This window comes from Globicephala melas, chromosome 8 (assembly GCF_963455315.2).
Source record: "Globicephala melas chromosome 8, mGloMel1.2, whole genome shotgun sequence".
Lineage (NCBI taxonomy): Eukaryota > Metazoa > Chordata > Mammalia > Artiodactyla > Delphinidae > Globicephala > Globicephala melas.
In genome coordinates, this window is record NC_083321.1 from 6,309,911 (window position 1) to 6,337,865 (window position 27,955).

The window sequence follows — 27,955 nt, forward strand, 5'->3', positions numbered from 1 at the left end:
GTGCCCGCACCTCTGCCCTCATTCGCCGGCCACGGAGGTCGGACCGAGGTCTTAAGTGCAAAGCACTTGTCACCGTCCGAGGGGTCAGAGACACCTGGCTTGAACCCAGAGAAAGTCGGGAGAGGGGGCTGAGCCAGGGGGCTGAAGGGGACGCGGGCCAGACACAGCGGGGCACAAGGTCTGCGGCCCAACTCCCCATCCCGGACCCGCCTGTGTGGGTGTTGGCGGCGGCGGCGGCTCACCAGGTGCTCACTGACGGCCGCCAGCCGCCCTCCCGGCCGGCCGGAACCGTGCTGGGCCCGTGGGGACAGACTATAGAAGCACAAGCAGGCAGCTCTCCTGGCTTCAGGAAATGGGTCAAGGCCTTTCAACAGCAACCCTAGGACACACAGCCCAAGCCAGGACCCCCTGTGCAGCCCACCAAGACCAGGGCTCCAGTTCCTTCCCTGCCACCCAAAGGCAGCTCCCACCACAGACCACACTCAGCCACCACAACTTCCTTGCAAAAACCCTCGGCTCACCCGAGGGCCAGTGGAAATTTATTTATTTATTTTTTGTCCTTTCCGTCTTTCCCCAAGTGGCTTTTCCTTGCAAAATGCCTGACATGACACCAGAGGGGAACCTGGGAGTGGGGAGGGCACCCCAAGGGGCAGCCCAGGGACTTAAATACAAGCTGGAGGGGAGGGCACAGGTGGGACAGGCAAGAGACAGCACAAGGGACATGGCTTCTCAGGTAGAGATCAAAGGTTTGTTTTTCTGCAGGAAGAAGCTGTGTCAGAGGCAGGGGGCTAGCATCCTGGGTGGGAGGGAGTTAAGTGGAGAGGCCCCCCCCACCCTGGGTTGCACCCACATTCCCAGAGAAGTAGCGACAGAGGATGAGGATCCGCCCTCATAGGCTCCAAGGGACGGAAGGGGGAGAATAAGCCAGATGTGCTGCCTCAGGGAAAGGGAGGAGGTGCTGGCAGAGTGAGGGTTAAGGCTGGTGCCCAGCCTCTGGCACGGTGGGCCTTCCGCCTCCGCCTGCCTTGGGGACAAAGGGGCATGGTGGGCAGGCAGCACACGGGCCTGGCTCTGGCAGGGCAGGGAGTGGCAGGAGCAGGCTCCCTCTGGGCTCAAGACACAGGCCCAGCGCGGCTGCCCACCCACCTGCCCTAGATGTGCTCAGACCCCACCGCAGCTGGACGGCTCGAGCTGTGAGTGTGTGTGTCGGGGGGAGGCAGGGAGGAGAGGAAAGTGGGCTGCTGGGCCCCTGTGGCCCCATGCCCGTCCTGAGGTCCAGCCCAGGGCCCTGCATTCCAGGGCCCTGGATCCCCTGGTCCCATTCCTGGCCCCAGGTGCTGACTACAGCCAGGGGCAGTAGAGGCCAGGGAGGCCCTCGGCTCCTGGGGAAGGGGGGTGGCGCAGGGGAGGGGAGGAAGAAGAGTAAGGAGAGAAACCCACTGCAGCATACACGGGGGGCAGGGGGAGGGAGACAGACAGAGGAGAGCCCTCATCCCAAAGGTGTGTGGTGGGGTATCTTTTAAAGTCACCCAGAGGCAGCAGCAGAGCAAGCCCGCACCCTCACCCCAGCCAAAGGTCCTGGGTGTCCTCTCTTGGGGGCCCTGACAGAACCGGGGCGCAGGGCGGCAGGCAGACAGGCCAGAGGGAGATGGGGAGCCCAGGACACCCCAAAGCCACAGATTCAAATGCCCCGGGAGAGGGAAGTACCTCCTGCCCCCTCCAGGGGCATCATCTGGAGAAGGTGCCACCTCCGGTCCCACCCCACGAGCCCCTCCTAGCAACAGCCGCCACCAGCCTGCTTCACAGGGGTGCTGTCAATCTTGAGGTTGGGCCGCTCACCCCCTGACGCTGCCCCAGGCCCCATCCGCTTTTTGATCTCAGCAGCCATGGTCATGAACGCCTGCTCGACATTGGTAGCATTCTTGGCACTCGTCTCCAGGAAGGGGATGCCCAGAGAATCTGCAAACTCCTGATAAGGGGAGAGGAGAAAAGAGAAGGGGAGAGGAAGTGAGGGGCAGCAGGCCCCAGCCCACCCGGGCGGCCTGGCCCAGGCCTGCTCACCTTGGCTGTGGTGTTATCCACCACCTTCTTGGTGGTGAGGTCGCTCTTGTTGCCCACCAGGAGCTTATTGACATTCTCGCTGGCATAGCGGTCGATCTCCTGTAGCCACTGCTTCACGTTGGCATAGGATTCCTAGAGGGACCAGATCAAAAGTTACTTTGCTCCCACCTCCCGCCCCTACGCCAGCCCTGGAGAACAGGGGTTTTCAGGGGAAGATGGCTGTCCTGGGCTCCTGAGAAAGGCAGGCGCCCTGGGCTCAGGGACCCAGAGGAAGCTCCTCCAGGCTTAGCGCTCCTTCCTGCGCTCCTCTGTCTGAGACCCCAAGAGCCAAGCCCAGCAGAGCCCCGGCTGTCTACCAACAGCCCCGACACCTCAGCAGCTTAGACCAAGGGCCAGCCAGCTCTGCTTCCTGCAGCTGCTCGTGTTTACCCGAGACACAGAAAAGGCCTAACCACGTGGAGGGAGCAAATGGCATCAGGAGAGAGGCCAGAGGAAAGACAGAAACAAAGGATATCAGGTTAGCAAGAATTACAAAGTCCCCACAGTGGCCTTAAAATCCCTTTAAGGTTTGAAACCTTGGAGCCCAGTGGTAGGTGGAGGATCCTCACAGAGGAGACCCTGGCCTACGGGGGAGACAGGTATCCTGGGAACAGGGCCTGACATTTGTCCTACTTCTGACACTGACAGCCTCCGTGCTCGGCCTGGCTCTCCCGGCAGCCTGCTGCACCCCACCCCCCGACGCCTGGCACGCCAACAAAGGACAGAACTTTTAGGAATATGCTTGAGCTAGAGCCGCTTTCCCTTCTTAGGAGCCAGAGGTCTGCTGATATCACACTGGGTTCAAACGTACACCTCCTGCCATGTCCCAGGCGGGGCCCTGTGCTGGGCACTGGGTTCAAATAATGGAATCATGCCTGGGCCCTGCCCTAAAGCACTCAGGGGACAATGGAGGACTAGACTAGGGCACACACAACGGCAAGACAGGGCGACCAAGCGCTGCAGGGATAGAAGGCAGGAGCAGGTGGAGCTCCAGGATCATCTCTGCCTGGGGAGATGACAGCCGACCTACACCTGCAGGGACGAACTACCCCCGTGTGGGTGCCAGTGGAGGGACGGGGCAAGATGCAAGGGGAGAAGCAGACATATGCCGGGTCACGGGATGGGATGGGATGGGCGTGCTGTCTTTGGTGAGGGGGAAAAGCTAAAAGCGGCTGGGACACAGTCCCTGAGCAGGGAAGGAAAGGAAAAGGAAGCAGGCCCAAGCAGGGAGGGTCTTAGCCTGGCCAAATCTTAGACAACCAGGAGCCAGTAGAGGTTTTCTTAGGAAGGAAGCAGCAAGAGCACACCTGTGTTCTGGGAAGATAGTCCTGGCAGGAGTGCAGAGGCCAGATCAGACCGGCAAGGAGACGGAGACCAACTGGGAGATGGTTGGCATAATCCAGGGAAGAGAAGATGTGCCCTGAGCCAGGGAATGAGGCAGGCAAGAGCACAGGATTTAGAGTCAGACCACCCTGGGTTAAGCCCCGCCTCTGCCACTTATTGTATGATCCTAGGTATGTCACTTGGCTTCTCTGAACCTCAGTTTCCTCACTTCTATAAAACAGTACCTCCTGGTGGGGCTGTTGTGAGCATGGGATAATGAATGCAGGCTTGTCTCATAACAAGTGCTTAATTAGCAAGAGCTGCCATTATCCTCATCACTGCTATTATTACAAGGGAACGGATCTGGGAGAGATGATGGGGGAGAACAGAGGGGCCCAGGGACTGACACGATGGGGGAGGGAAGAGTTTTCTGGTCAGGCCAACAGGGACTCTGTTATAAAGATGAGGATGCAGAAGCCAGTTCAAGAAGAGACGGGGAGACCAGCACCAGACAAGCTGAGTTCTGCAGATGGTCTGGAGCTCTACAGATGGCCTGAAGGCGGTCTAGAGGCAGGAAAGGATGTGCTGGGAAGCAAAGAACCCTGGGTTCAAAACACAGGCTTTGCCTTTCCTGACTGTGAAGCCAAGTGCAGGTAACTCAACATACATCTAAGTGTGTTTCCTCATCTGGAAAAGAGGGATGCCACCACTGAGTTCACTGGGTTCTACTGTGAACATGGGAATTAACACAGACATAAAGTGCCTGCAGAACGCAGGACTCAAGAGGAGATCCACAGTGACAGCTCTTTACTTGTAGAAATCACAGAACAAGAAGCCAAACCACAAGGTGGCCAGAACTGTGCAGGGAGTCAGGAGGCGGCTTGGGGCAATCAAGAGGCACTGAATCTGGGGCCGTAGCGGGGCAGGATACGACGGACCAGTGAGAAGTCACTGAAAAGAGAATCTGCTGCAGCAGGAGGTGGCAGAGCTTGACACAGTAACTTTTTTAAAGAGAGGGAAAAGAACAGAGTTAAAAGCCATGAGAGATCAATCATGGCAAAAACTGAAATGAAGTCACAAGTTTTGGCAGTTAGAGGTCCTTGGTGACCTCTGAGTGGAGCAAAGTTCACCCACAGCTTGTTGTCCAGGAGGCAGCATGAGTCCCTGGTGAGCTGAAGAGCCCAGCTGCCCCTCAGAGCAGGGACTCCTCCTGGCCTGGGGCTGATACAAGTATCTCCACGTCTCCAGGGCCTGACCCCCATGAAGCAACGAAGTTTAAAGAAAACAAAGCGGGTAGAATCAGTAGGCCTGGGCTTTCTGTCTCTGCCACTTAACTAGCTGCAGGGCCTAAGAAAGTCCTACCACCCCGACCCATTTCTTCATCTGTAAAATGGGAATATAACACACACCTCTTTGGAGTGTTACAAGCATCAAAGGGCTGTGACAGAACCTGTGAACTCTAACGCGTGACAGGACTGTTTCCCGCTGTTAACATCACCACTGATGCCAATGACACAAGACTAACGCTGCCACAGCAGACACAGGGCTCCCAGAACTCTGCTCACACTGGGCCCAGAGTGCAGGGCTCCCTCACTTCCTCGTGTAAGGCCCTCCAATCGCTTCTCCACAGTGTCTTTACCCAGAAGGCCACGGGCCCAGCACAGCAACCAATCAGCTGACTAACCCCCCCCACAAAAGACAGGTGCCTGGAAGGTCTAGAATAAGGTGGCAAGTCCGACAGGGAGGTGAGGCCTGGTTCTGCCAAGGCCCTGCAGCGGGGCCTGGGGAGCATCCAGGTCTGCAGCTATTTCCCTCCTTGTGAAATGAGTCCGAGAACAGTCTCCTTTCCGGACAGCATAAGAAAGAGAGGATGGGAATAGTAAAAAGCAGCAAAAGCCAAAGACCTGAGGCTGAGGAGGCCAAGTGGGGGATGGTGAGCCCAGGAGTACCTGGTCGGTGACGTCGTACACCACGATGATGCCGTGAGCCCCCCGGTAGTAGCTGGAAGTGATGGTCCGGAACCGTTCCTGACCAGCTGTGTCCCACTACAAGACAGCAGGAGAGAGGGGCAGGTCAGCCCTGGGCTCCATGCCCCAAGGGACATCTCCCCTCCCAAGGGAGATGTCTCTGCACCAGAGATTCTGGGAGGAGCAACACTCACGATCTGAAGTTTGATGGTTTTGCCATCCAGCTCAATGGTTCGGATCTTGAAGTCCACCCCGATGGTGCTGATGTAGCTCTCTGTGTATGTGTCATCCTGAAAGATCAGGGACCAGTGAAATGGCCTGAGTGAACAGGTCTGAGGCCCATCTGGAAAACCTCCCTCCAGTGTCCTGCCCCAGCCGAGCTCCCAACTGCTGAGCCCCAGTTCTCAGCACCCCAACTTGCCAGCCCTATGCGCCTGTTCAGTCAGATATGTTGCTGGCAAGTCCTGCAACTTCATCCTTGGTCTCCCAGGTCTTGCAACCACTATTCTCTGGGTTGCCCCCCTCTCCCTCCGGCCACCAGCCAGGACCCCAGATGGATGGTAGGGGAAGCTTCTTACTTACAGCAAACCGCAGGAGCAGGCAGGACTTGCCCACGCCCGAGTCACCAATCAAAAGCAGCTTAAATAGGTAGTCACTGGAGAGAAAGGATGGGAAGGTGTGAAGGAAGGCAGGGAGCCCACCCGCCATTATCCTGGAGTCAAAACTATAGCATTCTCCCACACTGTGAGGTGTGCCTTGGATTAGAGTATTAAAGCACTCACAAGATCCTCCCACAAGTCCTGGGATGGGGAGGGTTGACCACTCCCCATAACACAGCTGGCCCAAAGGGGTGCATCTGAATTCCCACTCTACAGAGAAGGAAACGGAGACACAGAGAGGGACGTGACTTGCCAAGGGTCACATCAGTTAGGTGACAGAGCTGGGTATCCTACCCTGATTCCTGATAGACTCCATGGTTTCGGGTCCAGTAGGGGCTATTTAGGGAAACCCTCCTACACTGCCCAGTGCCATACCTGACTTGGCAGGGGAGACCACAGAAGTGGAAGCCAGGGCCCAGCCTAGAACTTAACTGAATACCCATGTAAAGAGCCCGGTATGAAGCCTCCAGAAAGACGTGCTCAACAAGCGGCAATGATAATAGCAGTTAAAACGTATCCACTTCCTACTTGTGCCTGGCCTTGTGCTAAGTACTTCAAATGCATCATCTCATTTAAGCCTCACAACAGTCCAATGAAGTGAGTGCCGGTTATTCCCAATTAATGAAGAAACCAGAGGCCAGAGAAGGGAAGCGACTGGCCCTAAGTTACACAGCTGTTAACTTTAATACTGGAAACCAGGTTCAGACTCCAAAGTCTCTGTGAAAGCATGTTGGTTCCCTTCTCTGTTACCCCTTATAATCCAGCTCAGAGCTTCACCCTTCCCCAAGGAAATCTGAGGCCAGGATCTGGAGGAGAAAAAGCAAGTGGCAAAAGAGGAAGAAGATAACTGACACTAAGGGAAAACTGTCGATGAGAAGTCGGGGCAGAGATGTGGGCCACCTACCCGTAGGGGGAGTGACCAAGAAGTGAGGAAAGTTTGAGGAACAAAGAATCCCACTGGAAGGTAGAAAGCAAATGCCACATTCATCTAAACTTCTCCGGCAGGGTGACGGCGAAGGGAAGTGGGGTGACGGCGGCGCCAGGGGCTTGCGCAAAGGTGAGGGGAGGGCGGGAGGAGACCAGCCTCTGGGAGCGACAGGGCATTTTGATCCAGGTAAAGGGCAAAGCGGCAGCCCCGGAGGGGAGAACCTGCGGAAAAGCTACCCAGCGGATTCCGGGAGGGCTGGAGAGCAGAATATACGACCCGACCTAAAGGGCCCGAAACTGGACCGAGACCAGAAACTCTGGGGATGGGCTCCACAATGCCAGGACCGTCGTCAGCACCCAGACCGCTACTCTCAGGCAGCAGGTGGGGAAACTGAGGCCTGGAAAGACCGGGGCTGCGGGGTCACCTGACCGACAAGGCCTGCTAGTGCCGGTGCCTCGGGATCCAAGTGGTGCCCCTCGGGGTCGCAGTCTCCGGGCCCGGGTGCAAGAACTCGGGGCGTCGAGCCGGGGTTCTGGGGCCCCCGGGGGAGGGGCAGAACCCGGATGTGAGGGGGGGGAGGTCAGCGGAAGAGAGACCCGGATGTGGGGGCGCCGCGCTGTCCTGACCCGGGCCGGACAACCCCGGTAAGCGTACAGCCCCGTACTCGGGATCGAGGCTGCGCTGCACGGCGCGGGCGGGGCGCACTCACTATTCGGGGTTCATGGCGGCAGCGGCGGCCCGCTCGGTCGCTCCCAGTCGGCTCTGCTCCGCCTCCCGTTTCAAGATGGTGGCCGCTCCGCCCCAGAGACCCCGCCCGCGACGCGCAGGCGCAAACACTCGGTACTGGGACCTCGCCGCGTGGCTCCTCGGAACTTGTAGTCTCCTTACATTGTGCAACTCACCCCGCCCCCCGCTGCGCAGGCGTAATCCTAGCCCACGCCCCACCATCGCCGCGCGTTGCCTTCTGGAGCTTGTAGTTCCCTCCCTAGAAGTACCTGGGCTTGAGGACCGCGCTCGGGAGCCTGACAGCGTCCCGGCGTTAGATCCTCAATTTAGTGCTGGCGTTGACACGTTTCACGTCTGTCTGACAGAGGCATTCATCCTTACACTCCCCGCAGCGTTGGTAAAAGTTCATTTATCCAGGGTTCTTCGTGTGCTGGCGCTCCTAACTCCCAGCAGAAACCCCAGGAAGGTGTCACCCACATTTTATAGATGAAATCGAGACTCGGTAACTCGCTCAAGGTCAAACAGCTTGGTAAGGGGGCAAAGCTCGATCAAAGCCCGTGGTCTCCAGAATCTCAGAGATGAAGGTTGTTAGAAAAAAATCCTGAATCTGTGGGGCTCCCGAACAATTCCGGGATAGGAGAAGCCTATCTGGGTTGCAGCTGCGCAGGACCAGACGTGAGCGAGACACACACACAACACACACACACACACACACACACTCGCAGCCTCTCCTGTACCCACCCCCAATGTAGAGACGTAGAGACGCCAGGAGCCCTCGGGCTCCGCCCCAAAACAAGCCCAGCTCAGAGTCAAACCGTCTTTATTTCTACAGCAACATTTGAAAATAGAGAGCGACCGCCTCACCTCCCAACTGGGGCAGCCCCTCCTGCCACAGGGGTCCATCACTGCCCCTAGCAAGAAGCTGCAGGTGTGGGAGGAGGCGTGGCAGGATGGCTCTACGGGCGGTGCCCGGGGCGGGGTCAGGCCGAGCCTGGGCAGGCCGGGCGGGAGGAGCAGTGCATAAGACCGGGCTGCAGGGCAGAGCCCGGCGGTGAGAGGACGGACAGGGGGTGGGCTCTCCGTCCTGGGGCACGGGGCAGGGCGCACCATTTAGAGGCCGGGAGGAAAGCGAGAATGCCTAGGGAACCCTTTGGGGAGGCACCGCCCCTGAGATGTGGAGCCTGGGAGATACCACCGCGCGGAATGGGGGTGATTAAGGCCTGGGCGGTACCACTAGAGAAGGGTGGGGTGAGGGGAGGCCGGATAGTACCAAGGACTGAGGGGAGGAGTGCGGCCAATAACTTATTTCTCTATATACAGAAGCAACGGCCGGGGGAGGGCAGGGTGCTGAAGGGACGGCAGGTGCTTAGTGTTCTTGGATTTGGGGTCTGCGGAGGGGGGGCCACTGAGCCTCTCTCTACCTTTGGAGACCCCGGCCAGCCCCTCCGCTGGCCCTGAACCTAGGGAAGAGGGGGCCCTGCTGGAAGGAATAAATAAGGGGTAGAACTGGAGTGGGCAGGCCCAGCCTCCAGGGCTCAGGCTGAGATGACAAGGGAGGAGGTTACCCTGAGATTGAACAGAAAAGACAGGGGTCCTTGGGAGAGACAGGAGGGGCAAGCAGCAGGCCCATGCGCAGGGCTGGGGTGGGGATGGTGCCGGGTGGAGGCTCTGGGGACCAGCTGCCCCTTCAGGATTAGCCCACAAGGGAGCTTCGTCGGGAGAGGTCCATGGAGCTGGAGCTGAGGGTGCGGCTATCAGAGAGACCTGTGCCTCCAGGCTGTGGGCAGAGGGGCAGGTGGCTCAGCCTTGGGCTGCCGCCAGTGCGCGCTTCCCTGGCCCGAAGGGTCCTGACACTCCCACCCACCTCCATAGTTACTGTGCTGCCACTGGCCGCTCACAGGCAGGAGCTGAGTTTCCCTCATTTGTCTCCCCAGGGTCCAGCCCAAAGCCAGGCCTGGGATGGAGACAGGAAGTGTGGCTGGATGAACAGACATGCTTGAGAAGCTCGGCAAGTACACAGGACATGCAGGCCTGGGGCCGGGGCCTCAGCTGCCCAGTGCCAACAACTATCCACCCGTACCTGGACTGGCTCTTCCACACTTTTGTTGAGGAAGTTGAGGGAACTGGCCCGCTTCATCCTGAGGGGAAAGGGCGGTCAGGATTTGCCCACGGTGGAACTGGGGGAGGATGGGGGAAGGGGTCAGCTTGGGGCAGGGGAGGGAGGCTGATGGGAAGGGAGATTGGTGGTGGGTGGAGCTTGAGCGAGACAGGGAGTTCACCCTGGGTCTGAAGTTCAGCTGGGGTTGGTAGGTTGTGGGGTGGGTTCTCGAGAGGCTCACCTGGGTGGACGGCTCACCTGGGGTTTGGGGGCTCCTGGGGGCCACCACCCTGCAGCTTCTTCACCAGCATCTCACTGCTGCGCCTCAGGGCATCTCGGAGCTTCCCGAAGGAGCCACTGCGCCGCAAGGAGCCGCTGCCGTCCTGTGGGGTGGACAGGTTCGTCTCTGTGCCATGCCGGCTACACAGCCTCCTGGCCCAGTCCAGCCCCTACTCACCCCGCTCCACTCGGCTGCAGGCCCTGCCTCCTCGAGGTCAGCCTCAGACCGAGCCCCGGCACCCGCGGGCATGTCTCGGCTGCCACGGCGGTCTCCGCGCCCACCGCTGCCGTCTTTCAGCAGCTCCACCACCTTGGTCTGGCTTGCAGGGTCCAGGCCCTGAGGGGGGGGCGGGCGCATCAGGTGGAGCAACGGGCCCTGACTGGATCACACGCAGGGCCACGCAGGTCCCTGCCCACACCCCTGCTGCCTGTCGCCCTACCTGCTTGCGGCTGCGGCTGGCGCAGTCCTCCAGCGTGTGCGCGGCTTCTAGCTTGCCCTGGCGCCGGTACAGGGCCCCCAAGCTGCGCAACGTGGTGTTGACCGTGGGGCTGCGGACGGGAGAGCGGGACGGGCTCCAACTCCGTGTTCCCCAGGAGCCAGGGCCCATCCTGACACCCAGCCCACGCTGGCCCTGAGGAACCGTCCAGCCGCCCAATATCGAGCCTTTCCTGTGTGTCAGGCCCTGTGCTAGGTCCGCCTGGATTCCCCTGTTTTGGGGAATCACCTGAGGGCCCTAGGTGGGATGTTGCCACCAGGACTAAAGGCTGGGAAGCCCAGGAGTGAGATAATCAGGCTGTCCTGGGACAGAAAACCTTCTTGGGACAGGTGGCCTGTGACCTGGGCCTTGAAAGATGAGCTGACAGAGAAGAGGTGTGTGTCCTGGGGCTGAGCAGTATGGAGTGTGGAGCCTGGCCGCGGCCCCCGCCCAGGACGCCGCTTCCCAGCTCTCTGCTGTCCCAGCAGTCCCGCCCCGCCGTCCTCACCTGTCTACTTTACAGGCCTTGTACCAGCTGCCATATTCCCCATAGGGGGTGCTGTCCCGGCGCTTATCCTGGGGGAGAGATAAGCGGAAGGTAGGAGAAGGCCCTCCCCTCTACACACCCCCAGCCTCATCCTCCCTCCACAGACATCTGCCACGGCCCTGCCCCACAGAGCTACCTTGCTCTCCTCCCGTTCCTCTGCGTGCATCCAGATGGGCTTGTTGTTCCCTGTAGGGAGAGGGGGGCTGTCACCAGCCTCTCATGTGGGCCTCTGCTGGTTGGGCTGGACACATGGCTGGGGTCTGGGGGGAGGTCAGGGGTACTCAAGAAGGACCAGGGTTGGGCTTCACTGAATGAATGAATCGACAAGAAACAGACCCAAAACATGACTGGCGCTCCTCTGGAACAGAGATGCCTGTGGCCCAGGCCTGTGCTTGAGGGGCCTGTGACGGGGGGGTGGGGGAGCACACCCTTACAAACCTCAGGCCCACGGTGCGAGACGACGCGAGGCCTGAATGGTGGGCCGGGCCGAGGGGTCCCTGAGCAGGAAGTGACTGACCGTGAAAGACCAGAAGGTGGCTTCCCAGAGGGAGGCATCTGGGCTGGGCCCTCCCGGTGAGCGCGAGTTGCCCAGTGGAGAAAGGGGAAGAGGCTCTGGGCCAAGGGCATGGGTATGCAAAAGGAGGGCATCGCAGGGGTACAACCTCCCAGGGGGCTGTGTGAGTTGGGTGTGTGTGCTCACGTGTGCACACAAGTGGCTGCGGACCAGCCAGACCCTAGGCGTGAGGCCGGCCCGGCTGAGGTATTCGTCCTAGATGCTGACGGCTGAGCGGGCCTGCGAGCTGGGGCACACAGCAGCCATGCTCACCGCTGACAGAGCCGAACTCCTTCTCATGAGCGCGGGTGAGGATCTCCTTGTACAGGGTCTCTGCGTCCTGGTACTTGCCCTGTTTCAGGTAGCAGGAGGCCTGGAGGGGCAGGGCCCAGAGGGTGAGCAGGATGCAAGGAGTCAAGCCTTTTCCTCTCCTCCCTCCCCCCCGCTTCCTCCAGCCCCCTCTAGCCCAGGACACCAGGTTGTTCTTGGTCTTGGCCACGTTGGGGTCGTCAGGCCCAAGGCGTGTGGCGTAGATCTCCAGTGCCCGCCGGTAGTAGTATTCCACCTCCTCGGCTTTGCCCTGGTTCTGGCACAGCAGGGCCAGGTTGCTCAGCTGCTTGGCCACGTCTGGATGAAACTTGCCCAGAACCTGGGACAGGAGGGGGAGCCGGTGGCTGGGCTCGGGGCCGGCCTACGTCCCCCGTCTGCCCAGCCCACCTGGCCTGCCCAGCCCTGCCTGCTCCCACCTTCTCCCGGATCTCCAGTGCCCGCTTGCAGAGGGGCTCAGCCTCCTTGTACTTGCCCCGCTTGCCATACAGGACCGCCAGGTTGTTCAGTGTCGCAGCCACCTAGGGGGTGGGAGAATGGAGGCTCCATGACCCGGGACCTGGGAGCTGCAGGGGGAGGGGAAGCCCCACCTCCCACCCAGCCTCACTCACAGCTGGGTGGTCCTTGCCCAGCGTCTTCTCGCGGATGGCCAGGGCATCATTGAGCAGGTGTGCAGCCTCCTTGTACTTGTTTTGGTCCCTGGGGGCAGGTGGGAGATGATGAGGGGTATCCTCCAGCCCAAGGCCCTCCTCCTAGTGGCCCAAGATCCCTGTGGTCACTCTTCCTATACTTACTAATGAGCGAGCATGATGGGGCATGACCCAGAGCATGGGGAGACGTGGTCAGCCCCTGCTCTCTGGCTTGGGGTGCTTTGTGCAGGAAGGGCGCGCAGTGCTGGGGTACAAGCCAGACTCCCCTAGATCCCACCCTCACTGCTCCATGCCCAGTGCACCTTGTCCTCTGTTCCCCAGGGCCTCTGCTCATGGTGTCCTTTCTGCCAAGGACACCTTCTCCGACCTTCTTGTGCTCTGGGCAAACTCAACTTTCACCGAAGGCCCTCCTCAAGCCTTGGTGCCTGGAGAAGGTGTGCCCCCCACGTCCTCGTGTGCCTTCCCCTCCCTGGTTATGTCCAAGCCTTTGTCCACCACTAGACTGAGGCATATTCATGTCTGTAGCTCAGGCACCCTGTGGGCTTGGCCCTCTCCAGGGACAAGATCCTTCTTTCTCTGTCACCCAACTGCCTGGTAGAACCCGAGTCCTGGCCCACTGCAGGCACTGAGGATTTGTGACCAGGGCTGGAGCCTTCAGGAAGAATGCTCCCATGGGTGACCGAAGCCGGAGGAGCCCTCACCGATAGACCAGCGCCAGGATGTTCAGCATGGTGGCCACGTCAGGGTGGTCATGGCCTGACGTCTTCTCCAGGTCCTCGAGGGCCTGCTTGCAGAGTGGCACGGCCACCTCATAGCGGCCCTGAGAGGCGTACTGGATCACCAGATTGTGCAGGGTGCGGAGCCGTGCTGGGATTTCATAGCCCCCGTGCTGGGCAGCCACGTCTCCTCCTCCAGGGCTGGGGGCTGCAAAGCCAAGGGCGGGAGGTCAGATGTGCCAAGTGCCTCCTGAGCTGGGCCGGCACATGCCAGCCATACCTTTGACCGACCTCACACGTGGCCCTGGGCAAGTCACCGTTAGCTCTCGGTTTCCCCGTCTGTAGAGTGGGTCTAGTCACCCCACAAGAAGAGTGGGTAGAGTCCCAGCTCCGGTGCTTCAAGCTGTGTGTCCCAGGGCAAGTCGCCTAACCCCCGAGCCTCAGCCTCGTCACGTGCAGAAGAGAGGCTCTGATACAAAGGCCACACGATCAGCAAGGCCAGTACTGGCCCGCGGATCAGCACTGTGCATGCGTCCTCCTTTAACCCTCAGAGGAGGCTCAGAGGGGAAAGAAACTCTACCAGTGGCCACCGCGCAAACGCAGGCAGAGCAGGGCTCGCACCCAGGTCGGACGGCTCCAAAGCTCTGAACTGTGATGCCTGCTCCTCACAGAACTTGGGAGATGAGAAAAGCAACATGTAAAACCTGCCTTTTAAGCTCTAATGCTGGGATGTTATAATCAGAAACGAGGGAGGAGAGAACACAGCAGCCACTCAGACCTCGTTTTCTGTGACCTCTGGGTCCCAAGGACCAGGAGTTCACACAGCCTTCCTTTCCCGCCCCCAGAGCCAGCTACCCCGCCGCACCTGGGCTCTGCTCCTCCTCACTGGGGAACAGGTCATCCAGAGAGTCTTTGGGGACGTCCCCCTTCTCCTCCTGGGGAGGAAGACGGGATGGGCGTCAGGGAAGCAGGCGGCCCAGGGGTCGGCGGGCTGGGTCGGAGCAGCGTCTGCTCCCTGCCGCCCCTCCCTGCTCCCAGGTGCCCCCGCCCCGCCCAGTGGCCACGGTAGGGCTTACGCTGGCGGACGTGTCCTCGTCCAGCTTGCGGATCTGGCTCATGAACAGCAAGTGCTGCTTTTCCTCCTCGAGCTGGGCCACGGCTTGCTCGCTGCGCTGCAGCTTCTGCTGCGTCCCTGCCAGCTCCTCCCGCAGCCACTGGTTCTCCTGCACCAGGCGCCGTACCTGAGCCCGCAGCTTCTGCTTCTCCGACTCTACGGCCCCCAGGTGGCTCGACAGCGCCAAGATCACCTGCGCAGCCAGCCGGAACAGAGGTCAGAGCCCTGCTGACCCCCCAGCCTGGGCCCCAGAGAAGAGCCAGGCCCGGAGGAGCTGCAGGGCTGAGGGCCCTGAAGTTCTCCTCTCGTCCAGGGAGTTTTGCCCCAGTGCCCCAAACAGACCAACATAGCCTGAGACCTGAAACCAGGAGGCTTGGGGATTCCTAAGTCCTTCCTTCTGCGGTCAGGACCCAGGCTGGCTGTGCTGGACTCTGAAATAGCCCATCCCCTTTCCTGGGCCTCCAGCTAGTCCTCCACATCGATGGTCCAGTTCCCACCTTGTCGGGGTGCTCGGATCATTAAGAGCACTAGCTGGGGTGCTGCCCTTTCCCCGAGCTGTCCACTCGTTCCCCGTCTCTCCTAGGAGTTGTACTCAAGCCCTGTAGCCAGAGCCACTATACCGCTGCCCCTGGCCCAGGGCTAGCGCTTTCCCAAAGACCTTGATAGACGACTGAAGGGCTACCGAAAGACCCCATCCTGACTTCTACCAGAGAGCCAGGGCAGCCCCTGTCCTCCTGCAGCTCCCAGGGAGGGAAGGGGGGTGTGTGTCCTAAACCTCCAGTGTCTGGAAAACCACAGGGGCAGGTAAGGGGATCCAGAGGCCTCAGCCTCAGCCCCCATCCCTCTCTCCAAACTCCATGACTCCTTTCCTGAGCTTCCAGGCTCTTCCCGCCTTGGGGCCTTGCCTAGACTCTACCCTTTCTCCGTCCTTCATGGTCAGGGTCATTTCTGCAGTGAAGCCTCTTATGCCCTCAGCCCCCGGAAAGCATGGCACCTCCCCCACCTCCATGCCATCCTGTTGTCCATCTGTGCCTGTATACACTGGGAGGGGGCCCTGGTGTGTTCACCTCCGCACCTGGCAGTCAGCCGGCCGAGGAGTGAATGCCCGACACATTGCCCTCCCAGAGAGCCAGGCAGTCTGGGACTTTGTACTTTCTAGTTGATTAGCAAACGCCTAAGTGACAGGTGTTTTCACAACCACTAGCTATTTTTAAAAATATCCTAAACAGCCTGTCAGTATTTACGGCAGATGGCACGACCCCTATTCTAAAAACAAGGAAACCAAGGGGATACCACCTGCCCAGGACTCACAGAGCCAGGCAGTGTCTCAGCCAAGATCTGAGTGGGCCAAGACTCTCTGCCCGAGAGTCTAACTCCTTGTACACCCCAGCACCTCCTGGATAGCTCTGTCTGCATGTCATCCTGGCAGCCTCAACTTAAGAGGGCCCAAACAGAACTCCTGACCCATCCAAGCTCTCTCTTCAATTTCCTCAAACCACAAACCTGGGACTTTCCCTGCCCCTCTCTGTCTCCTTTAGTCCATCCCCAGGCCCTACTGGACCTACTTCCAGAACGTCTAGGACTGACCCCCTTCTTACTACCCTCATGGCCCAACCCACCATTTCTCATTGGAATTCTAGCAGCGGCTTCCTAACACCTGCTACCTCCTTCCACCCTGACCCACAATCATTCATTCTCCACCCCTCAGCCAGAGAGAGTTTTAAAACCTAAGCCAGACTGTGTCCCTTTACTGCTTAAACCCTCCAAAGGCTTCTGATTTCCTGAGAATAAAACCCAAACTAATAAGGCACAGCATGATCTGGTCCCCGCCTTCTCCACAGGCCTTTTCTGTCCCTCTCTTTCCTCACGAAGCTCCAGTTAGACAGGTCTCTCAGTTCTCCCTCCACAACAAGATCTTTTCCACTTCAGGACCTTTATACATGCAACCTCTCACTTTCCTCCCTTCTCTGGTTCATTCCTTTCCTCAGGTCTTGATTTAAATTGTCATTTCCTCAGAAGTCTTGCTTGACCAATAGCTAAGGTTGTCACAAGATCTTGTTTTTTTCTTTGGAGAACTTACCATAATATTGAATAAATATATGTGTATTTCTGATTCTCTTCCTATTGGACTAGGGCAGGGATCTCATGTCTTGTTGGACCTGTAGCCCTGGCACCTAACACATTGCCAGGCATATAGTAGGCACTTGATAACCTACCTGTTAACAAATTAATAGAAGAATGAGTGGGGGGATCTTTAAGGATTCCCTCTGTTTTTTTAGGCCATGCAGTCTCTGCTACCTAGCAGAGAAGCCAGATGATCAGGCTCTCCTGGGGCCAGGCAATGCCGGGGTCTCCAGAGCCCATTCATTTCTTCAACAGATATTTACTGGGATCCTACCATGAGGCTCCAGGGGACAGATTCTTCCTTCCCTTCTGATTCTGTTACTACATTGCCAGGATTCCTCTGGAAGGCTCCACCCCTCCCATGACCTCCCTCCTCAGCACCCCAGACCAGCCTACCTGGGCCTCCCCCAGCCCCAGTTCGATGGCCTCCAGGGAGCGGCGCAGGAGGACACAGCGCTCCTGTGAGCCGGGCTCTGCCTCACCAGCTTCATGAGCGACGAGGGGAGCGAGAAGGGCACGATGCTCCCCACGCAGGGTCTCTAGCCCTTGGATAACGGCCTTGGTGCCCAGCACGATCTCATCCTGGCTCAGCTTCTCCTCCCGAGGAAGCACCATCGTGGCCATGGCCGTGCCGCCTGTGAAGGCGAGAGGGCGGGCAGGGGCTGCCGGGCCTGGGGCCACGCCGCCGTCCGCCCCGGATTAGGTAAACACCTAGGGTCCCCGGACGCCTGGGTCCCCGGGGTGCCCCGTCCCCCAGGCAGCAGCCCGCACCGTGCCCGCGCTCGGCCTACAGGGGGCGCGCCCGGCTCGTCTTGGCCCGGGAGACGCAATGCGGTGCGACCGGCGAGGCTGGACCCGGATTCGGCCCAGACCACTGGCTCAGGCCGGCTTAGGCGACCCAGTCTCGGGGCTTCCCTGGAGACTCCCTTAGCCAGAGCAGGGCGCGCCAGAGGATGGACCTACGGGGATCTTGGGGGTTTCACTCCCGTGCGGAGACACCGTCCCTCTGGGAGTTCCGGCCCCAGCCCCCCTCGGGCAGCCCCCTTCCCAACAGGCTGGCCGAGCCACAGAGCCCCTCCTCTTGGGCAGCTCGACCCTGGGGAGACCCTTCCCCTAAGGAGCTGAGATCTCGGGTTCTTCGTCCCCCCCTCCCCCCAGGACGCGCCCCATAGGCCAGCACGACATCCTGCGGACCCCTCCCCTGAAAAGGCCGAGCTCCCGCCCCCGGCCACCCAGGACCGCGCCCCCTCCCCGCGGGCTGGCCGGGCCCTCTCACAGGCCGCGCCCAAGACGACCCCTCCCCTAGGCCGACCCAGAGCCCCCCCTCTCCCGGCCCGATCGGCCCGCGTGGACCTGCGTCTCCCGCTCGGGCCCGCCTCCCGCTCCAGCTCCGGCTCCCGCCCCGCTTCACCCCGACCAGCAGCCGTGAGCAGGTCCCACCGCCTCCATCCCGCCGGCCTTCCCAGCAGTCCCTGCGCCGCCTTAAAGGTGAAGCCTGTACCTTGGCGGCGTCGGAGGGGGCTAAACACTCCTCGGCCCGCTGTCTGCCTTAAAGGAGCACGCCGGCTGGGCCCACTCCAGGCAAAAGGAAGGGATCCGGGGGCGTGGCTCTCGGGGATGGGGCGTGGTCATTGAGGCGCCGGGCGTGGGCTTGCCCGAAGCTTAGGTTCATAGCGGCCACCTCCCACTCTCCTGCGGCCTCGGATTCCTCCGCTGTAACCCGCCCCGAGGCCACAGCGGTGTGGACAGCCTGGGGAGGATGTGCACAGCCTGGGGAGGATGTGCACCTGAACTTGCCCTGTACCGCTGCCAGAGAGGGCGGCGGAAGAAACTGGGGCCCAGGGAGAAGGCCCGGCCTCCTCAGAGTCCAGAAGGAGACAGTTGACATTTATTGACATTTATTGAGGTAGTTGCCACTTTCAGAGCGCTTACTGTGTGCGGGGCGCTTGGATGCCTTAAGTGCGATGACACATTTAATGCTTGCAAAGACCGGATAAAGCGGGCACTGCTATTATCCCAACCTCGCGGATCTGACCCCAGGCTCATTTGTCTCTAGAGAGTGGTTATGCCCCACCCAAATCCTTCGGAGCTGTCCTTGTCCCAGTAGGGGATTCTCGGCATCTTAGGGCTGCTTCTTGGGGGGAAGGGACGGAGGCTTCCGGGCGTGAGGGAGAAAAGGATGGCAAGGGGCAGTTGGGCATCGGCCGAAACAGACTCGTGACCCTGTGGGTGAGCACCACCACAGATTCTGTGGGCTGGATGATCAGGACGCGGTGATGATGACGTCATCTCCTCCCAGAGCCCTTCCCTGATTCCCCACCCCCTGTGTAGAGCAGTCCTCCAGCCCATTTCAAGGACACATTTAATTCTCTCTGTAGCATTTACTCCTTCTAACATTTTCCTTGTCAGTTTCTGTCTCCTCCCTAGAATGCAGGCCAAGATCTGCCTGTCTTGTTCACTCTCAGAGTAGCTCTTGGCTACTACATAGCAGCACTCAGTAAATGCTGTTTTTTTTTAAAAGGCAGAAGGGCGCACCTGTTGGCCCAGGTTTGGGGCTGGTGCTCTGCAGCCCTGGGTTTCTGGCTACCCTAGCTCTACCTGCACTGCTTCTAGGTCGACATCCCAGTGGGTAACAGCAAGTTAACCACACTGAGAGACAAAACGTGCCAAGCAAGGCCTGGCACTGGTATCCAGGGGCCTGGGGCGTTCCTCATGAGTCAGGGTGGGTTCAGACTCAGACTGTACCCGGTTCAGTGTCCTTGTGGATGTGAGAATCCCCTCGGCATGATCTCTGACAGAGAGATGGTCCGGCACCCCGCCAGCTCAAGTATGTCCTATGACAGGGAGCCCACTACATTCTGCTGTGAGATGGCTCTAAAAGTTAGCAAGCTTTCCCTTAGCCCCCAAAGGACCTGCCCACAGTGCCTGCCCACACCAAACTGAAGCTCTGTCCTCAGGAAGGACAGCCTGCTCCCTTTTGCCAATGAAGATATTTGGAGACAGTGATGGTGCCCCATACAGTGTTCCCCCCGCCTGGGCTGACAATCTGGGTCCCTTTACCCACTCCTGTGCAGTTTCTGACCCTTCCCCCTCCCGATTTCTCTTTTCTGGGTGTGGCTTAGCATGTCAGCCCAGACACTACTCCGAATGTGGTGCTCAGTCCAGGGCGCAGGGGTACAGACAGGGAGTGAACTGCACAGATCACAGAGGGAGAGTCCCCCGCTAAGGAGCACACCACCTGTCCACCGTGAAGCTGAAAGTCAGGTTGACTTTGACAGCCACGGTACGGTGTCTGCTCAGGGTAAGCTTGTCAGCTAAAACCCTAGACTGCATGCATCCCACTTATATCCAGCCAGGTTCTTCTGCCGATTCTGTGCTTCTGCCAGTGATATTTTCCCAGGGATTTTTTTTTTTTTTTTTTGGCTGCACCACACAGCATGTGGACTCTTAGTTCCCCTGCCAGGGATCAAACTGCACCCCCTGCATTGGAAGCTCGGAGTCTTAACCACAGGAAGGCTAGGGAAGTCCCTCCCAGTGATTTTTAAAGACAGTTGATACATTCACATGATGCAACATTCAAAAGGCATATACAAGTTACAGTGAGATGCAGCTCCTTCTCACCGACCACTGTCCTCAGTCATGCAGCTGCCTTCCCCCGAAGCACCTGCTGTTACCAGTTTCTTGTGTCTGCCGATTACTTTGTTTGCCTCAGTCCAGAGCTTGTGTTTATCTTTGTTAGTTTCATCGAGTCAGTTTTCATCCAGGACCCTAAAGGTTGGAGTCTTTTGCATTCGAGGTCTTTAGCCTACACAGCGGCCCTATTTCCCACAGTTGCACTGGCTGCGGTGTGATAAGCCTGCCTTTGTGCAAACAGACTCCATCATACCATGAATGCACGCCAGCTCGCTGTCAAGTTCATGGGGAGGAAATGGAATCTGGAGCCCAGGGCACCTTTGCTGTTCTTACCAAGGCTAGGTTTCAGAACCTCTTGGGAAGGAACTTTGTTAGAAGGCTCTCCTAGAGATCGGGATTCAGTAGTGCCAGAGTGGGTCCTGGGCATCTCTTATTATTTTGAAACTTCAGTGGTGCCCATGATGTGCTCCCTGGGTTGAAAGCCAGTGCTTCAATGTCCTTGTTTTACAAGTATGGAAAGTGAGACCCAAAGAGGGGAAGGCAGCTGCACGAGGTGACCACTGTGTCCTTCTCCAATCCAGAGTCCACATCATTTTGTCCCAGTGTGTAAGGGAGACTGACCCCATAGAGTAGAGGTCAAGAGGACCGAGGTCATGTTGCTTGTTCACAGCCACACGAAGCACAGACGCACGCACCCTCAACACACAGCCTCAGGCAGGTTCACCCAGGGGCACTGAACACCCATGTGCCACACTCACACCTCCACGTGCATGGGTTTACAGGCCCACGTACATGCATGCACACCACACATACTCGGGCTCAAACACAAAGCCCGGGCTTTCTAACCTTGTGCTCTCTCTCCATCTAATAAAGGAGCACATTCCTTTTATCACCTTTTTCCAGGTAAACGGAGAGAAGATTTTTCAATCTCCTTTTATGATTTTTGCTGGGTTCCTGTTCCAGCTTTTCCGCTAGCCTTAGGCTTCCGTGGTTTCTTTGTGGTTCTCTTTAGGCATCTGGCCCTGCTTCTCCCCGTGTGCCACGCAGAGGGAAGGCTGGGCCTTCCCTGCCGGGTTCTCAGGCTCTTATCTTGCTTTCAGTTCGTAACCTTGCATGTGTTCAATCTTTTTAGCCACTCGGCTTTTTATCTTGTCTCTGAGGATTACGCTGTGCTCTCCCAAGGGAAGGGACTGTTACTTCACCCTGCTCTGTTCCCCGCTCCCCGACCCCCCACCCCACAGCTGCTGGTCTGGTGCCAGGCTGCTGATGGGTGCTCAGTTAATGGAGAAGAAAGGAAGGAGTCCATGCCCAATGGTGATTCTTACACCATTTTTCACGGAGCTCATCAGCTTGCCTCCGCCTGTCCCATGTCTGCAGAAGTTGTTCTCCCTACTTTCAACATTGTTTTCTCCCTGAAAATCACTCCCACTGCTCCCACCCCTTCCCCTTGGATCCTTGGAAGCACTGAAATCTGCTTTCTTAAGTCAATCTTTTCCCTTTGGCTAGCTTCCTGCCTTTTCTTTGAAGTGGGGGTGGGGGTGGGTGCTTTTCCCAAGCATATCATCCCCCTTGAAACATCAGCAGGTCGGGACGTCCCTGGCGGTCCAGTGGTTAAGACTCCACGCTTCCACTGCAGGGGCCACGGGTTCGACCCCTGGTCGGGGAACTAAGATCCTGCATGCTGCATGGCACAGCCAAGAAAAAGAGAAACATGAGCAGGTTCACCCATAAGCGCTCAAGATTGGAGGTTCCTTAAAGACCATGTCTCACGCAACCCCTCCTCCGTGACCGTGACGGGCAACTCACCACTTCCCGAGGAGCTGTTTCACCTTGAACACAAGGTGCCAGTTTTGGTTGTGGTTGCCAGTTTTTCTGCCACTGAGCTAAGAATCAAGTCTGCTCAGAGCTCCCCTGAGAGGCTTTTGATTCCTGTCCTGGCAGCCACGGGGCAAATCTGCACCCTCTCTTCCTTGTGGCCTCCCAGCCAGACTGGAAGGGTCCGTGTCCTGCTTAGCGGGAGGGCACACAGGCTTTGGGGGCGGACTCAGCTGCGTCCAGAGCTGCGTTTCTCCGTTTGCTGGCCAGGGAGATTTAGGCATGCGCTGCAACTTCATCTGTTTCCTCATCTGTAAAATGAGGTTCCTGATACCTACCTTGTTGGGTCCTCAAGAGAACAGAATAAAGTAGCAGAGTTAAGACCTTAACCTCATGCCCTCTACATAACAGACACTATTACTAGTAGTTATTCTCATTAGTGTCATCAAGTTTACTACTTGGCAGACCCTGTGCTAGTGTACGGAGAGCCCTATATTTCATGGAGTGTATACATGAAATACAGGGCAGTCTCTGCTTAGGGTGTCGTTGGAGGGAAAACACATTCAGATTGAAAGTGAGGAACAAATGCGGCAGCAAATAGGCGAGTCTGAAGATAACGGGTGCTGAGATGTTTGGTGCTGCCAGGAGGTGCCCTGTGTGGTCAGGACAGAGGGAGCTCAGCCCGGCCAGGACCCATCTCACCGTCTCCCTGAGATCAGCTTTTCCCCATGCTAAGGGTACTCAAATCTCCATCCAGCCCGGAGAACTTCCCTGCACTCCATCCAGACCTACATGTTCAACTCCACCTCTGAATAGCACACGCCCACCTTGCCCTAAACCCACCATCTCCCACCCAACTCTCCTCCAGGGATGTTCCACCATTGGCCGGTTCACCCAGCAGACGGCCCGTCCCCATCCTCGACTCTTTCTCCTTCGACCCAGTTTTCTAACCAGCCACCTACACCTCGATTCTGCCTCTTAAATAGGACTCAAGTCTCCATTTTCCTCCACCTCCTCTTCTACCCTTATCTTAGTCTATGTCTTCATCACATCTTTTCTAAATTGCTGCCACACCCTTCGAACTCCTCCGGTTTTCATTTTTCATTCTTATTTCCTCCAACATGTTGTAGCAAGGTGATCTTTCTAAATTCTCTCATCTCAGGGACTTCCCTGATGGCACAGTGGTTAGGACTCTGCGCTCCCAATGCAGGGGGCCCGGGTTTGAACCCTGGTCAGGGAACTAGATCCCACAAGCATGCCGCAACTACGAGTTTGCATGCCACAACTAAGGAGCCCGCCTGCTGCAACTAGGGAGCCCACCTGCCGCAACTAAGGAGCTGGCGAGCCGCAACTAAGGAGCCCTCGAGCCACAGCTAAAGGAGCTGCCTGCTGCAACTAAGACCCGGCGCAACCTAAATAAATAAAAATAAACAAATTCTGTCATCTCATTTTTCTGCCTAAAATCCTTTATTGGCTCCCACTGATCTCACGATAAATTACACAGTCCTTGCTCTGGCTCAGCGTAGTAACAATAATATCTACAAGGCTCCTCAGTGCTCTGGCCACTTCCTTTCTCTTCTGCCCCATCACTCACCATTGCTTTCAGCCCCACTAAAGCACGTGTGAGTCTCAGAATAGGCCAGACTCTGTCTAATCTCTAGTTTTGCTATTTCCCGCACCAGAACACCTGTCATGTCGGTCATCGTTTCCTTTGAGACATCTTCTTATACACCCCTTCCCAGGCTGGCTTAGCTGCCCCTCCTGTGTGCTCCCAAGCAAACTTTCATGCTCTGTGGCAATTGTCTATTTGTCTGTCTCCCCTGCGAGGCTCAGAGTTTCCTTATAGGTATGGGTAAAGACCCAGCCCTAGATTCATCCGTGTGTCATCATACCTAGGACAGGAACTGGTCCACGGTAGGAACTTAATACATGTAGGACAGATGGAGGGTTGGCAAGTTGGGATCTGAGCAGGGCCTTGAGAGATGGCCTGGAGTCCGATGACCTGGGTTAGAAATCTGGATCCTTCTTGGCCACTCTGAGTGTGTCAGACAAGTGACTTTCCCCCTTGCTCATTCCTTTATCTGGCCTTTGAGCGTTTGCCTTGTGCCAGAGTGATGGGGGCTGGGGACACAGCAATGAGGCAGCCTGAGTCTCTGCCCTCCCTGAAGCTCTCCTTCTAACATGGTACAGACATTTATTGCAGGTGACAGTGGATGTCCCGACTGAAGAAAGGACCGAGGTAGAGACTAACAGTGGGGTTTGGGGCAGAGCAGTTGGGAAGACCTCTCTGAGGAGGTGATGTGCAGGCTACATCCTAAAGGAAAAGGGGACACTCAGCAGGCCAGGGAGAGCGTATAAGGTGGAGAGAGGAGGAGGGATCTGATTACTGTAAGTTCAGGTGTGGCCCGAGGGTGGTGAGCACTGGGGGGGCGGGGGGGGGGGCGAAGCTACTCAAAGTGAAATTAGAGAGGTGGGGTGGGGAGACCGTGCTGGCTGAAGGACCGTGGGGTTGGGCAGCTGTATTCAAAGGCATTAGGAAGCCACTCACTGAAGGCCTCTAGCAAGGGAGTGAGGCGCTTGCGAGGCAGAATGGACAGGAGTTGCCAAGATGACAGAGGCTGGCTCATTGGTTTCTGGCTTGAGTAATAGGAGGGATGCTGGTGCTACTTACTAAGACTGGGGAGGAGCAAGGGACATGGAGAGTTCTGTATTGGCCATATGAGGTTCGAGATGGCTGGGTGTATTCAAGTCAAGTAAATGGTTAGAAATGAGAGTTGAGAATTGGGAGGCGAGGCTCTCTGACCTTTGGCATCCTCCTTGGTAAAAAGGAAATATCAGGGCTTCCCTGGTGGCGCAGTGGTTGGGAGTCCGCCTGCCGATGCAGGGGACGCGGGTTCGTTCCCCGGTCCGGGAGGATCCCACGTGCCGCGGAGCGGCTGGGCCCGTGAGCCACGGCCGCTGAGCCTGTGCGTCTGGAACCTGTGCTCCACAACGGGAGAGGCCACAGCAGTGAGAGTCCTGCGTACCGCAAAAAAAAAAAAAAAAAAAAAAGGAAATATCAGCTGAATCAATTTCCTAGGGCTGCTCTAAGAATTCAGTGAAGTAAACCACGGGAAGCACTCAGCAGCAGCCTGGCTAAAAGAAAATGTCCGTAGTGACCGTGACAGGGCGATTTCTGCCCTTAGTCCTTGGACACAGCAGTGGGTGATGAAAGCACAGTAGCTGAACACATTGATCTGAAATCTGTGGTACAGAATTCCAAGTAATGAAGGGAAAACTCCTCACTCCCTAAGTGTGGGCTGTGCTTGGTAACTTCCTTCTGAAGAGCACAGTTTGGAAAGAGGGTGACACCTGACTAGTCAAATGATCAAGGTTAACATCATCGGGGATATCGCGCCGACGGCATGTACCCTTGGTATGGCATGCTGAAAAATCCCAGTCGAGGGGCGTCCTACAAAATGCCTGACCAGGACTCCTCCAAACTGTCAAGGTCACCCCAAATAGGGAAAGTCTGAGAGAATGTCATAGCCCCAAGTACTAGACGTAGTGTGGCATCCTGGATGGGATTCTGGAATTGAGAAAAGACATTAGGGAAAAACTAAGGAATCTGAGTCAAATGTGGACTTTAGTTAATCATCATCATTAGTTATGATAGATGTACATGCCAGTGGAACACATACACAATAGAGGAAACTGGGTGAGGGGTACACAGCAACTCTTGGTTCTATCTTTGCAACTTTTCTGTAAGTCTAAAACTATTCTAAAATAAAAAGGTTATTTACGTATCTATTTATATGGGCCGCGCCAGGCGGCTTGTGGGATCCTAGTTCCCCGACCAGGGATTGAACCCAGGCCCTCAGCAGTGAAACCGCGGAGTCCTAACCACTGGACAGCCCGGGAGTTCTCCAAGAGTTTATTTAAATAAAAAATAAAACCTGGGAGCTTCCCTGGCAGCGCAGTGGTTAAGTATCCGCCTGCCAATGCAGGGGACACGGGTTCGAGCCCTGGTCTGGGAAGATCCCACATGCCACGGAGCAGCTAAGCCCGTGTGCACCACAACTACTGAAGCCCGCGCCCTAGAGCCCATGAGCCACAACTACTGACCCCGCGTGCCACAAGTACTGAAGCCCGCGCGCTCTAGAGCCTGTGCTCCGCAACAAGACAAGCCACCGCAATGAGAAGCCCGTGCACCGCAACGAAGAGTAGCCCCCGCTCGCAGCAACTAGAGAAAGCCCACGCGCAGCAACGAAGACCCAACACAGCCAAAAATAAATAAACAAATAGATAGATGAATTTATTTAAAAAATAAAACCAGTCCGGAGTTGGTGTGCAGATCAGATAGTGGCTCCTCTACCTTCTGCACCAAAATGCCACTCCTTTGCCTTTAAAGAACATTTCTGTTCTGGCGGCCCCGTGGGCGGCTGTGCTCTGGCCTGGCCCCTGGCGAGTCGTCTTGGGGTGCATCTTCCACCAGAGCTGCCTCGCCTTTGGAATCCTGGAAACCATTCCTGAACAACCCTCTACCTCCTCTTTGCTCAGAGTAAGAGTCTATGTTGCTGCTCCACGCCTAAGAGAAAACTCAGGTGTCCTTTGGGGCTGAGGCCTTGAAGGGTCTGAGTAGCAACTGTGGATGAGGAGTCCCATCTGTTCCAGCAGCACAAAGGCTTTTCATTCATTCTGTCAGCAAATATGTATTTGTTCGCCTATGATGAGCCAGGCGGTATCCTGGGTGCCAAGGATAGAGCAGGAAAAAAATATAAAGTTCCTGTTTTCTTGGAGCTTACATTCTGGTGGGGAGAGACAAGTAATTAAATGCCAAGGAGTGAGAAGTGCTAATAAGAAAAACAAAAGGGTGAGAGAAAAGGGAGGTGCTCTTCTAGAGAGGCTGAACAGGGTAGGCCTCTCTGAGGTGGCATTTAAGCCGAGACCAGAGTGAGGGAGCAAGTCATTTGGATCCAGGGGCAGGAGCAGGATGCGCAGGGGCGGGATGGCTCGTGCAAAGGCCCTGAGGCAGTATGTGCACCGTGTGTCTGAGGAATGCAGAGGAGGCCAGTGGGTGAGGGGTAGCGTGAGAGGAGATCAGATAAGCAGCCCCAGGCAGGTCAGATCAGGTAGGCCCTGGAGGTTGTGAGGAGGTCTTTGGATTATATTCCTAGTGGGGTGGGAAGCCATTGGACAGTTTGGATCAGTAATTTAACGCGATTTAATTAACATTTTAAAAGGCTTTCTCTGGCCATTGTGTGGAGAATAGGCTACGGGAAGAGTAGATGGAAGCAGAGGTAATTAGGAGGCTATTATGACATCCAGACAAGAGAGGAGAGCAGCAGTGAAAGAGGCCAGGAGCTGCAGGGCTCTGGGTCTGTCTTCAAGGGAAGGCCTATAGGATTTGCCGGGGGGGGGGGGAGGGGGGGGGCGGGGACTGGATGCTGGGTGTAAGAGAGAGGAGTCGAGGCTGATTTTAAAGATTCCGGCCTCAGCAACTACAGAGTCGAGAAGTCTGAACACAGGGAGTGTCTCCCACCCTGGGGCTGGGTGAGGGGAGAGGGGAGGCCAGAGGTCGGGAAGATGAGGAGGACACAAGGGAGGCCCAGAAAGAGCAGCCAGAGAAGAGGCGGGGAGAGGTGGGGGCCGGGGGTGGGGCGGGGAGAGCAGAGCGCCGTCTACAGGCAGAGCGAGGAGTGATCACGTGCATCAGATGCTCCTAGTCAGTCCGACAAGAAAACTGAGCCTTGGACCTGGCAACCCACGTCATCAGTGACCTTGGCAAAGGAACTCCTAACTCCTGATGGGGAAGTGAGGAACAAGCCCGAGGAGTGGGAGGACCGGAGACAGGGAACCCGAACAGCCCCTGTTGCCGAAATATCGGCTTCCCTGTGCACCAAGGCCGAACAGAAGTACGGAGACAGGGATTTTGGAGGAA

At 57.3% G+C, this 27,955-nt stretch overlaps 2 protein-coding genes across 9 annotated transcripts; both read right to left on the bottom strand.

Moving 5' to 3' along the window:
* Positions 1-496: 496 nt before the first annotated feature.
* Positions 497-7,838, bottom strand: RAB1B (RAB1B, member RAS oncogene family). Of its 4 annotated transcripts, XM_060302907.1 has the most exons (8): positions 7,402-7,524; positions 6,954-7,006; positions 6,173-6,259; positions 5,973-6,045; positions 5,585-5,680; positions 5,373-5,468; positions 2,062-2,193; positions 497-1,969 (listed from the first exon to the last, which is right to left on the bottom strand). In XM_060302907.1, exons 3-8 carry the CDS (start codon positions 6,244-6,246, stop codon positions 1,775-1,777), a joined length of 666 nt encoding a protein of 221 aa, XP_060158890.1. In that variant the 5' UTR covers positions 6,247-6,259; positions 6,954-7,006; positions 7,402-7,524; the 3' UTR covers positions 497-1,774. The 4 variants fall into 4 exon arrangements, with proteins under 4 accessions (XP_060158890.1, XP_060158888.1, XP_030689395.1 ...); XM_060302905.2 differs by having other exon boundaries at positions 6,954-7,518; XM_030833535.2 differs by lacking the exons at positions 6,173-6,259; positions 6,954-7,006; positions 7,402-7,524 and adding an exon at positions 7,687-7,838.
* A 668-nt stretch (positions 7,839-8,506) lies between these two features.
* Positions 8,507-18,217, bottom strand: KLC2 (kinesin light chain 2). Of its 5 annotated transcripts, XR_011377609.1 has the most exons (17): positions 17,941-18,058; positions 16,984-17,258; positions 14,426-14,656; positions 14,215-14,284; positions 13,335-13,557; positions 12,595-12,682; positions 12,403-12,504; positions 12,132-12,305; positions 11,930-12,029; positions 11,240-11,289; positions 11,065-11,132; positions 10,521-10,629; positions 10,259-10,417; positions 10,060-10,184; positions 9,784-9,841; positions 9,568-9,657; positions 8,507-9,480 (listed from the first exon to the last, which is right to left on the bottom strand). XR_011377609.1 is itself a non-coding variant. In XM_030833527.2 (16 exons), exons 2-16 carry the CDS (start codon positions 17,209-17,211, stop codon positions 9,397-9,399), a joined length of 1,869 nt encoding a protein of 622 aa, XP_030689387.2. In that variant the 5' UTR covers positions 17,212-17,258; positions 18,089-18,217; the 3' UTR covers positions 8,507-9,396. The 5 variants fall into 5 exon arrangements, 4 of the variants coding, with proteins under 4 accessions (XP_030689387.2, XP_030689389.1, XP_030689386.2 ...); XM_030833527.2 differs by lacking the exons at positions 9,568-9,657; positions 17,941-18,058 and adding an exon at positions 18,089-18,217; XM_030833529.2 differs by lacking the exon at positions 9,568-9,657.
* Positions 18,218-27,955: the final 9,738 nt, after the last annotated feature.